General features: G+C 41.1%; 1 protein-coding gene across 5 annotated transcripts in view; it reads right to left on the bottom strand.

The window, feature by feature from the left end:
* ddah1 (dimethylarginine dimethylaminohydrolase 1) overlaps positions 1-17,047 on the bottom strand; it is an 80,075-nt gene that overhangs the window by 11,434 nt on the left and 51,594 nt on the right. For all 5 annotated transcript variants that reach the window (XM_003452334.5, XM_019346872.2, XM_005457119.4 and 2 more), the window contains 3 exons: positions 10,613-10,712; positions 8,065-8,138; positions 2,214-2,333 (listed from right to left, as the gene is read on the bottom strand). In XM_003452334.5, the coding sequence (XP_003452382.1) occupies positions 2,214-2,333; positions 8,065-8,138; positions 10,613-10,712 (294 nt within the window). The remainder of the gene's footprint in view (positions 1-2,213; positions 2,334-8,064; positions 8,139-10,612; positions 10,713-17,047) is intronic.

Genomic DNA, 17,047 nt, shown 5'->3' with positions numbered 1-17,047 from the left:
TTCCAGTGAACCACACTGGAGCCTCTGATGGGCCGATTCTGGACCCTAGGCCTTATGTTTGACACCCCTGGTCTAGATAGTAATGCCAAGTTTTATATTTGCTCTGACTAAAATATCTCGACAGCTATCAGGTGGATTGCTGTTAAATGTTGTTCGGACAATCGTGGTTCTGAGGTGATATAAAGTTACCTTAGCTCTAGATTTTCATCTATGACTGTTTTACATGGTAACGGTGGTATGGAGTAAGTATGTAGTATGGGAGAAATAGAAGAAGAAACAAAGCTTCAATCCATAAATAATCCAAATCTGGAACAAACACTCTCCAACAGTGGGAATGTTTGTTGCCAGGATTTGGTCATAAAAAAAAAAGAAACTGCAACAGAACCTTCACCATCCCGTCACCACATTATCTATAAAACTCAACCGTGTAAGCATCCTTGAGGTGAAGATCAGACTCTGACCAACAGAGAGCAATGAGCTCATGAATCAAACTAGGCTGGGTGAAGGGGCCACCGATGATCTACAGCCTGCCGGGCAGTCTGCTGTAGGAAGGAGGGGGGTAGTGTGCGAGATTACAGGGAAAGGGTGCTGCAGCCTCTGACACAGGCTGTATTTTGGGGTGATGACTTCATGAGAAAAGCTTGGCAGTGACAGCAACAGATGGATGATGAAATCCATCCGGTCATTCTGCTAAACACAGATACGCGGTGCGCTCAGCCTCAGCCATAGCCGAAATACAAACTACAGATCGTCGATGCTATTTTGTGATTACAAATGAATCATGCGTTACTCAAACCCATAATAAAAATCAGGGCAGGTCCTAACTTTCTTGAACGCCAGCAAAGCGCAGCTCCCTAAAGACAGAATGAATTAGCTGGGCTCCAACTTTAATTTGCACAAAGTGTCTGCTGCATTCAACAAGGGGCCTCGTCGCCAGAAGAGCTGCATCTACATCCCAAACGAACAGTTTGGATTCATTAAATCTGCATTCATAAGATCTCGTTCTCCCTCACACAAAGAACATTATCTAATTACAAATCCAGGGCTGTTAAAGGCCCTTTAAAACAGGAGCTAATTGCTGCGAGAGAGAGAGGGTGACGTAAGCCATAATTAGAAAGCGAGCAGTCTGTCATTAAGTTTCGCTAGCGGCCACTCTTCGCCCCAGTAGCTAATTACTGGGGTGATCAAACAGGCAGGAATCTTAATGAGCTGGCGCTGGATTATAAAATTAATTCTATTATGCACTGATGCATAGGTTCCTGGGAACACTTTAGCAATGCAAACATGCTTACAAAACCAACAAGGCCAACCTTGTGCTTCTCTCGAGTACTTCAGCCTTCTTAGGACGAGCTGCCTGATGTTCTCTGAGATACACTAAGTGACATTTGCTTGATTTACAGTAACTCTGTTTAGTGCTGAGCCAGTAGGGGGAGATATCATACTAGAAGGCAAATGAGGAATACTGCCAGAGGGGACCTGTCAAGCCCAAAGGTGTATGTGCTTGCCTGTAAGTCTTCATACTTATGTAATTATATATACACTGCCTGCCTTTGTGTTGCGTAAATACACATTTCGCTGAATTTCTCTGCAAAAGTTCACATGCTAATGTTTGTGAATTTTGGGGGATAATTCCATGGGAGGGATGGGCCGAGATTTATTGCACTCTTGGTGCAAACGAGTGATCCGTCTCTGTCGGGGTGTAAGCCGTCTCCTCTGTTCGGTCTTGGCGGTCCCCGGGTTTCTGTTGTTGGAGCTCGATCGATTCAGGAGCCTTTTATGCAGTAATGAGCTCAAGCTGTTTAATGGAAGGACAATACAGTCGTAATTGAAGCTGGAGTGTGAGCGCCAGGGGCAATCCCTACAGATTAGCTGAGAATATGAATTAATGGGGATGGATTTAGGTGACAGGTGGTTTCAATGTGCCTGGAGTGGGAAGCCGCCAACAAACTGTAAGTAAGGGAGCCTGCTCTGAATCAACACGTGCAATGTCCTGTCTTGTCGCGTTATTCTTTCAGGGTTGTTCATACTAACGGGATCAAGCAGAACGTCAACCAAACGATGAAACAAAAAAAAGAAAAAGGATCCACTACGTCAATGTGCGTCAAAGTAAAGAAAAGACTGCCAATACATCAATTCACAGGTTTCCATGACTACAGCTAGGGAGAGCATAGTTACAGTGTACATACATAAACACACATACACAAGCTCCATACTTTGAGGGCTTTCTGTGCTGGTTCACTGGAGCCGATTACAATAAGGCCTGGTCCTCCCATGCTGCAGAAGCTCTTCAGGTGCAGGCCGTCGAGCACAGGCACAGTGGAAACGGCATAGTCCTGTAAAACACAATCCCATTACAAACGCTTAATGAAGCTCAACTAATATGACTTTCATTTCACAATGATAGGACAGGGTCAGGTAATGCTAATCATTTGGGGCTTGTAGCTTTAAATATTTAACAGGCTTTCTCATCACCCGCTAACAGGTTTCCTCAAGTAGTTCTTTACTGAGAAGACAGTGCTTTTTATCTGAATGTGGGTGAACAAAATGTTGTAAACAAATGATACAAAAGCATGTTACTACTCAGCAACAATGCTTCTCAATCCATTAAACTACAGTACAACAATGAGCTAAAACATCATTCATTATAATACAGGGCTATATGTATATGTGTGTGTAAAGTTTTATTGAAGATTGTAAAAGCTCAGCAGTGATCTGTGTGGTATCATGGGGCCTAAAGTGGCATTGAAATAAAGTATTGTACAGCTCAGTAGCGGAAAAAGCAAGATGGTCTGAGAGATGCTGTTGATCTCAGGGCTCATGGGGAGATTACGCAGCACCTTGTAGGAGCCAGTTCTGAAAGGCTTTTTCTGGCTGTGGGATGTCTGCAAACCAAATGTTGTCATTAAAAGTGTTACAAAAACACACATTACATAAAGGGTACTTAGAAGAACTGGCAGCGATAATAGTTTTATTAACACCTGGATGCTGGTTGGTTTTCAGAGAACCCCTGGAACGTTTCAAATGTTAAGTGTCTTACGTAAGAATCGCTTTAAAGATACTGTTAAACATCCTCATTTGTTAAGACTGTGTGGGAGGGTTTGATTGGATTTATAGCGACATCATGACTGCCATCGCATTTTTCTTTAAATGTTTTTAAAACCTGATTGGTGCACAGAAATGCAAAACTCAGCCCTGCCTGCCAGTGACCAGAGCTGTTTAAACTAAGGCAGAGAACTTTTGTGTTCATGTAACCACTTCTTGCTTATATTAATGAGAAAAAGAATCATTCTACAGGCTTCTAAAGCTCCGACCCCAAGGATAAAAAACAATAAAAATAGGATTAAAGAAATCCTATCTGACAGCTATATGGCTTGCTTTTGCAGATGAACAGAACTGTTTCAGGACCTATAGTTTTACATTTACCTTTAGCCCTTAACGGTTGATTTTGGACTAAGAACTCTCACTAAATCATCCGTTTAAGCCGCCTTCTTTGCAAGGATTAAAACCTTAAGGCCACGTTGGAGTTACGGCATATTTAACGGAAACATTGTTTTACCCCTGACTTTGTTTTGATTTACCCAACAGAAGGAATCTAGCGATTAAACATTAGATGCAAGGACTCAGGCCTTTATGTGGGAGAGACTTCTTAAGCCGGAGACGGATCCTACTGTGATTCGTAAACCTTGAAGTGATACCAAGATGCAATTTAAAATCTGACAGGATGTGAGACTCGAAGCTTATTTTCTAAGACCTTTTGTTCCTGAATACATTTGGATGACCTTATAAATTCAGCTTCGCACCTAAGAAAAGAACTTTTCCAACAGACGCCCATATGTTTTCTTAATTACACAATGTGTTTTGAAGGGGTTTTTATAGTGTTCAGCTTCATAAAACGTACAAAGGAAGTGTACATTTTCCGTCATTACACCCCATTTTTTCTTTCAACTATATGCTAACAGTTTTCAAGTAAATATTTGTGTTGCATCAATAAAACAGCACCATAATTCACCCAGTTATTGTGACTGTCACAGTTCATCACATGAAAGACCTTAATTACCCCCTTTGCTGATGTCTTCCTGATTTCCAGTGAGAACAGCTGAATTGTGTAATCTTTTTCTCATTCCTTATCCATAAACAGGAAGTTTCTGTGCAAAATTGGAAATGCAAGTCATGCATTCACCCTTACCACGATAAATCCTTAAGGGAAGAAAGGCTTGCTTTTCATCTGCACCAGCTGCCATGTTGTTAGCTGAAAACATGACTGACTGAAGAGAAAGGTAAAGCAAGCTGAGCTGGTAGCTATTTGTTAGAAATTAAAAGTCAGCACTTCTTACCCATGGCAGAAAAGAGGCGGTTTAACCTCTATATTACTTCCAGAATAAACGGACCCCATCAATAACACCAATTACTCTGACCTCTGTGCGGACCATAAAGAGATACTCAACATCTGTATGCAGTTGTGGAGTAGGCTACTAAACAAACCTGGCAACAAAGTGATCCTTAATTTGAAAATGAAAGGAAAAAACAACAGCGACAGGAGAAATCCATCTGATATAAAACGGAAAGAACAACAATTGACGCTTAAGTGATTTTTCCTAGTGTCTTTTGCCAGAGACGCATCATTAAGTCCTGTCTTATCAGAGATAACAGAAAACACAGAGGAATCCATAATGAGGAATTCAAATCAGATACAGATGGGAAGATGGAAGCACTACAGTAAGGCCATTCAGGCTATGGTAATGTGTTCAACTCTTGAACAGTATGACCCACCTCTGAACTTGTGTGTTAGCCAGCTTTTTGGATTTGTCATGACTGTTCAGAGGGAATCCAAAAGTGTTACGAACAGGTCAAGCAGAACATCTTCACTTTAAAAGAACAGCCAACAAGATAGACAGGTTCAACCTTTGTGACCAACCACTGTGATCCTGTTTGCAGCCTGCTTGTTCAAGTCTTCCCTGAAGCTAATCTCTTGGTTTAGCTTGAAATATTGCTTTTATGTTGCATTTTTTTCCCACGGATGGAGTAGTAAAGAGCAAGCCATGGCTAACATTAATCTGCGTGGAAACTGAGTGAATCTCTAGAAGTCCTCTAAAGGCACCGAGTAGTTTAAAGCAGCATTTTTTGATCTAGGAATATCTTGACGATGTTGTCTGCCCATAACTATTTGGCCCTAACAAAGCTGCTTGGGGCTCCACTTCTGTCTAAGAGGATAAATGTTTCCTCAGCTATATCTCAGAACACTTTATGCACAACCTGATGGATTAAATGAAAACTAAAGGTTTGGGGAAAAAAAGTTGACTACAATGTAGCCCACAATTAGCACAATCCAACATTATTTATCTAAAAGCTGAGTAACACAATAATGAATGCAGTATCTAGAATGAAGCACAATTAATGATGATGGCACCATCGATTTACATCAGCATTTTCTAATTAGGATTTATTTATAACAAACAGAACCGTGAGAAACAACCTCATACCACGTAACACATTAGACCCAACAAGTGTTTTTTTTTCATGTCTTTCTCTGAGAAATTTAACTGGCATAAAGAAATTAATAGTCTCTTATTAAACTTCATCCATCGATTTTCTTCCGCTTATCCAATTTTTAGAGTCACAGCGGGGCTGAAGCCGATCCCAGCTGTCACCGGGCGAGAGGTTGGTACACCCTGGACAGATCCCTGCTCTGTTGTAGTGCAAACACAGAGAAACCATTCGCACTCACATTCACACCTATTGGGCGATTTAGAATCACCAGTTAACCTAACTAGCTGCATGTCTTTGGACTGCAGGAGGAAGCCAGGAAGTTTCTTTTTACCTGTGATAAAATTAACATTTGATGGAACTGTGAATGTCCTACAAAAAATGATTGCCCGAAAACTGTGATTACAGTTTTGCAGTAATGTAACACGTAACTGTCCTCAATTTGGACACAACATCAGCTCTTTGTAAACATCTGGACGGCTAACACAAAGCTAGCGGAATAATGTTAAAGCTGAGTGTATGCAAACCCCAGATAGGTCTGTATTGTCCGTTGGTAATTATGTGGCAGTGTGATTCAGGCTACTTTGCTGAGAAGCACAAAAATATTGTAACAGGGGCTATGTCCACACGTACCCGGGTATTTTTGAAAACGCAGATTTTTCTATGCGTTTGCACCTTTCGTCCACACGTAAACGGCGTTTTCGGTCACTGAAAACGGAGATTTCTAAAAACTCCGGCCAGGGTGGATATTTTCTAAAACTCCGTTTTTGCATTTACGTGTAGACGAGAAAAACGGAGAAAACGCAGCGTCAAAGGTGTGCGCCTTTTCTGACGTCACAGTGTGCGCCACGTTGTTGTTTCGGTGAAATGAATTTTTACAATACTGTTACTGTTAATTGTCCTCTCTGCAGTGTTTAAATGCTTACATATACACACACAGTTACTGTCCCTCCACACATACGACTCGGTTCTGCTTATATGCCCCAGCTTTGTTTACTATTTCCCACCGAGGCTTCTAGACTTCTGATTGGCCAACATTTCTACACGGTTAGGAATATAGCGCCACCTGCTGCTTTGGCATGCTCCTAGCAGCGTTTTCCTTCATTTCTGTCTTTACGTGTGGACGGGATTATTTTTTAAAACGAAAACGGAAAATCTCCGTTTTCAAAAATACCCGTGTACGTGTGGACATAGCCAGGAAGTGTAAAAAAAAATACTTTCTTCAGAGAGTACTGAGTAATATTTGATACATTGCTTTTTGAGTAACGACACTGATATGAGAATGCTGAGTATGAGAATAAGAGTAACAGTGTGTCATCACAGCAGAGATGAGTGAATGGGATGATTGAAGTTAATAATGGGACAGGGAGAAAGTGCCTGTGAACTAATTAAGAGGTTTATTCACCCAAATCAGCTTCATTTGTGTCATCAACTACTTGTTTAATCATTGTGTACAGAGGTGGCAGAAGTTTGCACCAGCACTTGATTAAAAATGCCTCAAAGCCAGATGAAATCGGGAACAGGGATCAAACTCTTAATTGCTACAGGGACTTTTTACAGCTGTGCTAATCAATACTTTCAGAGTGCTCTACTACAGTGGAGCTTAATAATAAAAAGTAGAAAGACCTTTTCAAACTGTATTTATTTTTATGTCAGAAGATGTAAAATGGCCCTCCAGAATATTTTTGGGATTCAGAACTCATTGAATGCTAATGCTGGCTTACAATAAAAAGGGCTAATTACCTCCATGTACACTCAGTGGGATGTCCCGAAAGGGTTTCCACATCTCCTAGCAACAACTGGTATTTTTTTATGTCCACAAAGTTTGCGTAGCCTCAATGCTGACTGGTATGTCGGATGTCCTCAGAGGGATTTGCAAAGTGAATACAGCAAAGGAAGAAGTGAAAGCAGAGATGGAAGACTCTATACGATGAAGATATAATGGCTCAAAAGGAAGGAGTGAGGCAGAGATGGATGGAGAACAAAATGGAATTAGAGAAAAAAAAAGGGTGGCAGAGCTTAATGGGAAAAAAAAAACAAGATGAATGGAGTGATGATACTATTACCCTCCTGCCCTAAAGCCTCCATGATTGATATCACATTTATCTCCTCCTTTCTTGTTTGAGATGTGTAACTGCTTTAAAGAAAAAGATTTTTTAAAAGAATGTTTTCATATTGACTGCTATTTAGGAAATGTATTTGAGATACTACTTTACTTGAAACTATGGATTGAATTAGAATTGTGACTACAGCTTCCCCTCACATACACAGAACATTTGATGCTTTTGAGCCTACTATCTTTAGGTACAATTCACCCTTATCAACTTCCCTTCTTTCCCGATCATTTGTAGTTGGTGAACAATGTTGAGCATTCGGGATCTTAAATATTATTCCTGACACTTTGTTTCACTCCATGACAAAGAAGTTTAAAAAAAAAAGAGACTTCTATCTTCTTCAGTGACCAGACGTTACAAGCTAAAGAACCAAGAGCAACACAAACAAACAAGCGAAGCCCACATTCACCAACTTATTTGCATTTCCATGCAAGAACGCAGGCACTACTTTGCTACATAAATTCACCTTAAATGCATCTGCTAAGATCTCTGCTCCTCTCTGATTGGTCCGTTTGGAAAGTCCCACGAAGAACTCTCGACCTGTAGAGAGAATCTTTTAAGTATGCGAACAGAAAACCAGCAATACAGCAAGCATGAGAAGCTACAGTAGCAGAATACTCCAGTCAGCACACCGTGTACTTTATGCATGCCTGCGAAGTGGGGGCCAACTGTGGTTAGTATGGTGGCACATAAGCAGAAAGCCTTGAATGCCTGGCGAGGCATTGAGCAGCACACTGAGCTAAGGGATGGGCTCATAATGTTGCTGCTGAGCCTTTACGCTATAAGCCATTAGCACAGGCCTTGCCAACAGGAAATGTTTCTAGCTCTGCCATGTGAAACCAATTTCAGCTGGAAGGAACAACAGCACAGAGCCAGTGTCTAGAAACCCAATTAACTGTACTGTGCATTTTCCTAGTGGTCTGTGAAGCGTAGAAGATACTGACCCACATTTTAACTCACGACTGTAAGCGAACGTACAGAAAATCTAATAAAAGACCACCGTGCTGTTGCTTGCACCGTGGTCTTACTGTGCAGAATGGCACATGACGGTTTTGTTGCAGATGTATTTTCGGTGGGATGTACAGCTAGGTTCACTGAGGCACCGGGTCATCGAGGTCACACAGAGGAATGCCTGTGTGGAGGATCTCAAAGCACAGATGCATATTTACAGACACGCAACTGTCTCCTCACATAGAGTATGAACTGTAGAGGCTACCCTCTGCCATTTTTTTTTTTCATGTGCTATGTGCAGAGGTGTTTTTTTCTGTTCTCAAACTGATCTCCCTGTTGGAGCTCAGTCTGGGGGGAGTTATTTTTTTCTCCTTATCTTTCCTCATGTTGTGCTTTTCCATGTTATACCTCTCTGACCTGTCTTCCCCATGTGATGTTTGTGTAATGTATGTATGGTCGGAAGGGTAAGACGGCGCTGGCACGGCTGGCAGCCTTAATCCAATTTCCCTCGGGATGAATAAAGTATGATCAATCAATCATTTCACTACATTTTGCTTTTTCCAGGTCAGCCTATATCCTCTTATTTATGGGAGTCACAGCAAAGCACCAAGTTCTCTGTGTTTTTAGTATGTCTGTGAAGGTTCTCAGTCATCCAGGTCATCGTAGTAGAAGATACTGGAACTGAAGGACCTTAGAACTGAAGAAGCTTCTGGGATAAGAGGTGAAACATCTTCAAGCAACTTAAAGAAGTCCAGACACTTTTCTTTCCAAGATCCTTAGACTATGTGTTGTTAGCTACAGAGTTTCTCCTCATCCCTTAAGATATTTATTCCAACAGTCATGACTTCAAATTTGCATGATATGAGACAGTTCGTGTTTTCAAAGACTTTGTTTTAAATATAAAATAAAGGCCTCACTGTGAAGTTTGTGTTTGTAATTATTTTTAAACACTTTTTAAAGACTTAATTGCACCGTATACAAAAATGTAGGTGGCATTCTGTACACAGATTAAGTGTACAGGTTTAGGTTTTTTTTAAAACGGTAACTTAAACAAAATGGTGAATGGCTGAAAAGCATGTCCAGGATGTAAAAGGCGCTACTAGTTTCCAGTTGATAGCATTATACTATATTTTGAACTCCTGGAAACAAAAGGATCACATGACTCCTCTTTACCTCTCTGTGTGACACAACAGGTTGGCCTCCGGTCATACACATTCATCTGTAGCAAAACGGCCATTCCTGAACCTCGATGAATTCAAACTACAACCTAAGGACTTGGGTTCCCCTGTGAAGTTTTTTTAACCTCTACAGGTTTAAGTGAAAAAGTAACTTCATCAAACTGCTCAGTGACCCATTTGTGACAATACAAAAAAACAACTGACTGCATGACCCCCGGTTATTTAAAGTACAATTCATGAATGAACTGCAAGAGATTAAATATCAGGATGCTGATATTTACAGTGGGTGAAATTAGTATTAGATCTCCTGCTGAGTTTGTACATTTATAGTTGCAGACTGGAGAAACCAGTTGGCAAGCACAGTATTAAGATGTTTCCACCAGGTGTGCACACATCTCAGAAGAGATTTTGGGCCGCTTGTCTCCACAGAAACTCTCTAAATCCTTTAGGTTTCTTGGCCACAGCTTGGCAATTTAAAGCTTCAGCTCCCTCCACAGATTTCCAATAGGATTGGGATTCTTTAGATCATTCACTATTTCTCTTCCCTTAAGTATAGCGGGAGCACGTGGTTCTTCTCTGAATTGTTTAGATGTTCACTCACAAACTTAAGATGAGCCTGTACATGTGCCTTCTTGAGCAGGGGGACCGTGTGGGCACTGCAAGATTTCAATCCATGTGCATAAAACTGTTTAGATATATTAATATCTTGGCTGGTTCAGATCTATGGAGTGGCTTTTTATCCGATACTAAAATACAACATTGGTGTTTTGATGTTGTGGGACTCAAACATAAGAGACAAGTCTCAATTTGCTGGTTTAGAATGACCAGACAAAGGTTAATGAATAATCAATAAAGTACAGTGATTGAAGAGGCAGAGTGACCTACCCGTAAAAAGGACATCTCCTCCATCCAGTGTCGCATTCTCATCAGTCATTTCCACAATGTTCAGATTTAAATCCTTCAGAGCCCCTTTCATTGCCTCCGTCTGGCAGAAAAACAAGGACACAAACAGAAATAAAGTTAAAACATGTGTGCACATTAAAAAAAAAAACAGAACCGCGATGACTTACAGTAAACTACTTCAGCATTTCCTAATATTATGATATGATCCAGGATCTTCCTCTGATTTCTGTGAGGCACAGTATTTTGATTAAATACTGGTTCACGAGATTGTTTGTAATGAAACAAACTCTTTTCTCCCCAACAGGTTATGGTGACATCATTACAGTGAGCCATGAAATGATGTCATTTTGTAAGAAGTGCGTTAAAACTTTTACAAGGCAGAAGTTGTGGAAAAATAGATACGGTGAATGACCAGCACAAATTTAGCACAAATATTTCCTGCTGTCCTTCTGTTCTGGGTCATCTGTCTTTAATATGCTTAAAAGGAAGGGAATGTAAGGATGGCCTCCACCTGGTGAGTATTAGCATATATAATGGAATACATTTCCCTCATGGAATATTACGGGAAATCCACATTTCACCTGTATGTCCCCTCTGCTGAACTCAAAACCTGGGGGAAAGAGCAGGTCTGTTTTTGGCTCAACCTTCAGCTAATCCCCTCTCTTGTCTGACCGCCCAGTGCGATTTTACTGTCCTGTTTTTTGGGGTTCCTGCGGGAGTAGTTTCCAAGGCCAGTCATGTTAGCAGGAGCATCAGTGTTTCCACAGGCCCTATCTCACTATGACCTCAGCCTGATCACTGTGCTTTCTGGCCACTATAATGCCTCTGCTTCTCTTCAACTGCAGAAGGCCAAAGCATGAGGTCATCCAGGTAGACTGCCATGTGCTTCCAGATAACACAGGGGAGGCCTGCAAATGCACAGATTTACCTTCCCCTCACCTGCGCATACATCAGTATTGGTGCATGAAGGCATCCAAAGCAGGTGTCTTAGAATGGCTAGCACCTAGCAGGTCATTTGGACAACTGTTTTTTTTAATGGCTTTATGACCCAGTGATGCACAACCACAATGGCATACTTCCAATCCACTCACTTTCCAGAAGTAAAACAGTGGAATCCTCCATGTTTCGTCTATATTGCATGTTTATCTCAGTTAACCAGGAGGAACACGGCGTTCTTCCAAGAAACTGGGGTTCACAAATTCATTAGTGGTTTCTTAAAAGCTCTGACGGCAAAAGCGTGCATTATATAAAGAGCTGTATAGGTAACAGTTAATCCCATTCATTTTTCTTTGTGCGTTGCCAAGCCACACTCTGCTTTCTATTTAATTAGGTTTGTAGATAGGTTATGTGAGGAATAAAAGGTTGAGTCAGGTCCCGAGGAACGATCCAGATGGGTGAGAGACAACTTGCGCTTTTGATGTTTATTCGGTTCATGTGTTATGCTGCCTTTGTGTGTCATGGCGTTGGAGTCTTGGCATGTCCTGGCAAAGTTTTTCCTTGTGCCATCACCAATTCATCACACATAATAAAACTTCAGTCAAATGAGTCAATTCAGACACTGATTGATATGGTTGGAAAAACCCCTGTTAGTGATGCTAGTTCTGCACACCAAAGCTGAAAAGAAGTGTCTATCTATGTATGTAAGCAGGCATACCTTTTACCTACTGGGCCTCACATACCGGCCAGTGTTTCCTTCTTATATAAGGCATCCCACTACCTCAGTACTCTGGCATTTCCTCTGGAATCACTGGAGATGATGTGGCCCAAAGGGTCCCCAATCACCACATGAACCATAAAGGCCCCCATGAAGTGAAAGCATCTGCCCTGTGGGCTGTGCTGTGCTGTTCTGTTCTGTGTGTGGCACATGTGGACTTAGAAGCTCACATGACTGAATAGAAATTTCAGTACAAATGGAAAACAAGAATAAAAAGTGGTTTTGTAGCAAAATCTGACTTCAAAAATATAATGAATTAGTAACATGTCACCACATTTCACTGCACACCGAGAAGACACAGTAGTGTAGTTTATTGTAGTGTGAATGTTCAGATAAACTCCTACCCAAAGATGGCAGGCTACAGACATGTTTTTCTTTAAATCAGTGGCATAGGTACAAATGTTTTCTGTATTTGGAGACTTTGGCCAATCACAGATCTTCACAGTCAAGATTAGGGGAGTATTACCAAGTCACGAGGGGAAACAACTCTATGTAGGAGCAGATAAAAGAGGACTTCCCCCTGGGACAATGGGGTTTGAATCGTGAGGTTCCCTGATGGGAGAAGCTCAAAAGAGAGATGACAAGCTACAGGTATAGCACTCTATTTGTCAAAATTTATTTTCTGTATTACCTATATTACTGTATAACCCTGAACCTCTCAGGCTTGCTTGAGAGGTCCAGAGTGACATGGGAGATATGGCTTTCTGAACAGGTAAAACTGGGATGCTCTGGATTTCCCACTAGTTTTGGGAAAAATGCTTATACTTTTGACAAAATGCTTTTCATAACATTCAGATACATAGAAAAGTGTAGTTAACACTCTAAACATGTTGTTGCAACTCATCTAAAAAAATCACTTATATTCTGCAAATAATAATAAATATTTCAGGTCCTTTGGATTCAGTCTTGCTTGGGTTAGAAGTACCGTTCTCAAAAGAAGCACTACAGTGACAATAAACACATGCACCTGTTTGTGTGTGTGTGAGCGTGTGTGTGAGCGTGTATTCATATCTTTGTGGGGACCAAAATCCCGGTCCCCACAAGTTTGAAGGCATTTTTGAGACTCAAAATGTGGATTTAGCATCTGGGTTACAATCGGGTTATGGTTAGGTTGAGGGTTAGGGTTAGGCATTCATTTGGGGTAAGGGGATAGAGAAAGCATTATGTCAATTAGATGTCCCCACAAGATATGAATACCTGACATGTGTGTGTTTGTGTGTGTATAGATTTTCTATGGGCTTTGGTATTTCAAAACACCTCTCTGTTGGCAGCAGCAGGAAGTTTTTCTTGGCTCATGTGCGGCCCGCTATCACACCTCCATCTGTCTTCTGCTTATTGTTGATGGCAGGTTTTGAGGTTCCCTTCAGCATGTTGTAACAAATTCATTTGCGTAATATATTTGTGTATAAATCTGTGCATAACCAGGAGTATAAAATCACTTTTTCTGTTCTCACAAAGACTGGTAGGAGCAGTGAGGATTCGGTTTTGATGTGGTAGCCTGCAATTTATGTCTCGAGGCTTTATTTTTTAAATATCGCAGCAGTATTCTGAGATGTTAGAACTTAAAACACGTGTGGTACACATGATTACATTATACTAAGCTGTTTCTAAATCTTAAATCTCTGTGTCTGCTGTAGGTTTACTGGAACACAGCTAAAGTGTTCACCTTGTAATTTTGCTTGTGTTTCTAAAGATCATGGCATGAGGTGTTGCTTTTTTGAGATCTTTGAACCTGCTTCACTTTGTCACACAGGTTCTGATTAAGTGCTTTCTGGATTCAACAGGTCTGCCAGTAATCAGGCCTGAGTGTTTAGTGAAACTGAACTCAGCTTTCCAAAAAACATGGTAATCACAGTTAATTCATGATTTAACAAGAGGGGCAAATACTTTTTCACACAGGAGCAGGCAGGTTTGGATAACCTTTCTCCCTTAATCAATTAAATGATCATTTAAAAACTGCATTTTGTATTTACTTGGGTTATCTTTGTCTAATATTAAAATGTCTTTGATGACCTAAAACATGCAAGTGTGACAAAACATTAGGAAATCAGGAAGGGGGCAAACATTTTTCACACTACTGTTGTTAGGCGCTTAACTCAGTATGAAGCCAAAAAAAATGGTATACTGCCACTGCACACACAGCAAAATCATAATTGATATCTGGTGTGCCATTTCTTGCCACGCCGGCTCTCCCTTTCAGACAGATGTCGATTCGGCTCTGTGACCAGCCGGTTGAAAGGCGTAACAATAATGTCGTCCCCATTCCTTTTCTGTACCTTTCACACAGACCGTCGAGGCAGAATAAAGGTGCAACAGTCCCGCCTTAAACGGGCTCTGTGAAAGGGGCTTCTGTCTCTCACATTCCCCCTATTCTCTTTAAGCCCTCGTGGCAGGGTCAAGAATGCTCCTAGAGTGACTTCTCATGCAGAGTGGCCTATTATCTCTCACTGTGAGGGACATCCAATACCCAGTCCTGCCTAGGTGCCAACTCGCTTTGCCAGTCCTCCTTCTCCTCTCCCTCCCTCAAACCATCCTGTGCTCCTTATTCTCTCCTCTCCCCTTCCCCCTGCCTCCTACTCCCCGTTGCCCACCAGAGTGCTTGGCCAGACGGCATGCTGTTAGCCAGCACCCTGCTTTGAATGAAAAAGGCCTTTTAAAATTCATTAGAGGCTGAAGGCTCCGAGGCCAGTCGGTCTGCCTGCCACATTCCTGCCGTTCCTGCACAGGACAGGGGAGACGGAGCAGAGAGAACAGCCCTTTATTTGAGGCTTTTTATGGACCAATTCTCCCTTCTCTCGCCCCTGGTACCCGTGGATATCGCATTCTGCTAAAAAGGACCATCAGTCTGATAGAGCGCAGTGCATTTGGAAAGGGAATTGAGTACATAACAATAGCATTCCTGAGGGTCATCCTAGCCTCCCTACACCAGGCAACAGAGTCCCACGCTCCAGTATAATAGGGATACAGCATTCCTGAGAGTCTAACACACAAGGAGGTGGAGTGACAGTCAACTGGTATTGTTTGTCAGTTTATAACGCACATAAAAATGTGCCATGTAGTGCCAGGTAGTTTGTGGTTTGGCTACAAACTATTATTTTTCTGATATCTTGGTTTGGATGAATTTGACATAGTTGAAGATTCCGTTAAAACAGTTAAAAATAACACAAAAATGGAAAAATATTTATCTTCATTCTTCTACTTCTGACTGCTTAAGAGAGGCATAATGAGCACTACACCAAACTATGCTAAACACTACACTGGCAATCTTCCAAATTGGCAAAATAATCAGCAAATAGTTACAAACACATAATAAGCACTCAGTTTGTCTCTTGTGGTCAGACAATTTATGATCAATATCAAACTGTTGTTGCTTGTCTGCCTGTTAGTCAAAGTCAAAGATGGTGAAACATGGTGGAAAATGGGTAAAAGAATCCATGAAAACCATAAATGTTCGGTGTGGATGTGGATCATTTTTCATTAAAGTCCGAAATACAACACTGGTCCTGGTGGAGGATATTCTTGTAGTTTTAGCTCTGTTTGGGTGACCACAATCTCAGAGAAGATATACAGATAAGATGAAAATTAGTTGTTGTCGGAATTTTCACAAATGCTGTTTTTAACAGAGGAATATCTCAAATTTGCAAAGCATATTCAAGTGTCAAAACGTTGAGTGAGATCCACAAAGCACAGAACAATTCTGACAGAGGTAGGATGTGAAATATTTCAAAGACTCTGGAAAGAAAACTAGTGAGAGATGTGTCTAAAGACCCCAGAAAAATTGCTAAGACACCTGTGAATGACTTAACCAAGTTGGTAATTGTAGTCTCAAAGAAGACAATCACTAGAACCCTGCACAGCAATGGACTGAGAGGTTACAGACCAAGAAAACCCCACTCCACAGCAAAAGAGACACCTTGAAGCCGTAATGAAGTATGTTAAGGAGAACCTGGAGAAAGATTGTGCATACTGGAAGCATGTCCGTTGATCACAGGCAAAGCTAGAGCTCTTTGGCCACAATGACACTGCTTATGTTTGGAGAAAGAAGTGAGAGGACTCCAACACCAAAGAACACGGTCCTATCAGTAAAACACGGTGGTGGGAGCATTATGCTGTGAGGATGTTTCAGTGCTTTAGAAACTTGGAATCTCGTCAAGACGGAAGGAATCATGAAGAAAGGAAATGTGAAGATTTTGAAGAAAAAAAAACCTCAACTTGTCAGCAGCAAACGTGGGTCTAGACTGTCATTTTGTTTTCCAACATATGTTCCAAAACATATGTCACTTCTGGTGAAGAACTACCTCCAGAAACCCACAGTACAGCCAACATTATGGACTGACCTGCACTTGAATCCCATTTAAAAATCTGTGAACTGAAGACCAAGGTCCATTCCAGAAGACCAAATCTAGAGAACGGGCTTGGATTGCTTGCTGGAACTGTGACATAACTGATTGTTAGTTTTTGTTTGTTATGAAATAATTTTGTTTCTGTGTGCAAATTAAAATAATGTAAGCATCCAAAATAAAACTATGGTGTTTGGAAAAGCTGTGTTACAAAATCCTCGCTCTGTTTAACAGCACTTGGGAAATACTTCAAAAAGAATTACATTTTTATAGTTGGAGTTAATAATTCTGTCCTCATCCATAGCTGGCATTTTATCAGGTAAACTAAAAACAGGTGCCAGCTGCAAAGTTCTTGGTTATTGA

This window comes from Oreochromis niloticus, linkage group LG17 (assembly GCF_001858045.2).
Source record: "Oreochromis niloticus isolate F11D_XX linkage group LG17, O_niloticus_UMD_NMBU, whole genome shotgun sequence".
Classification (NCBI taxonomy): Eukaryota; Metazoa; Chordata; class Actinopteri; order Cichliformes; family Cichlidae; genus Oreochromis; species Oreochromis niloticus.
Note: the sequence above shows the minus strand (reverse complement) of the source record. Positions and strands in the feature narration are given on the sequence as shown.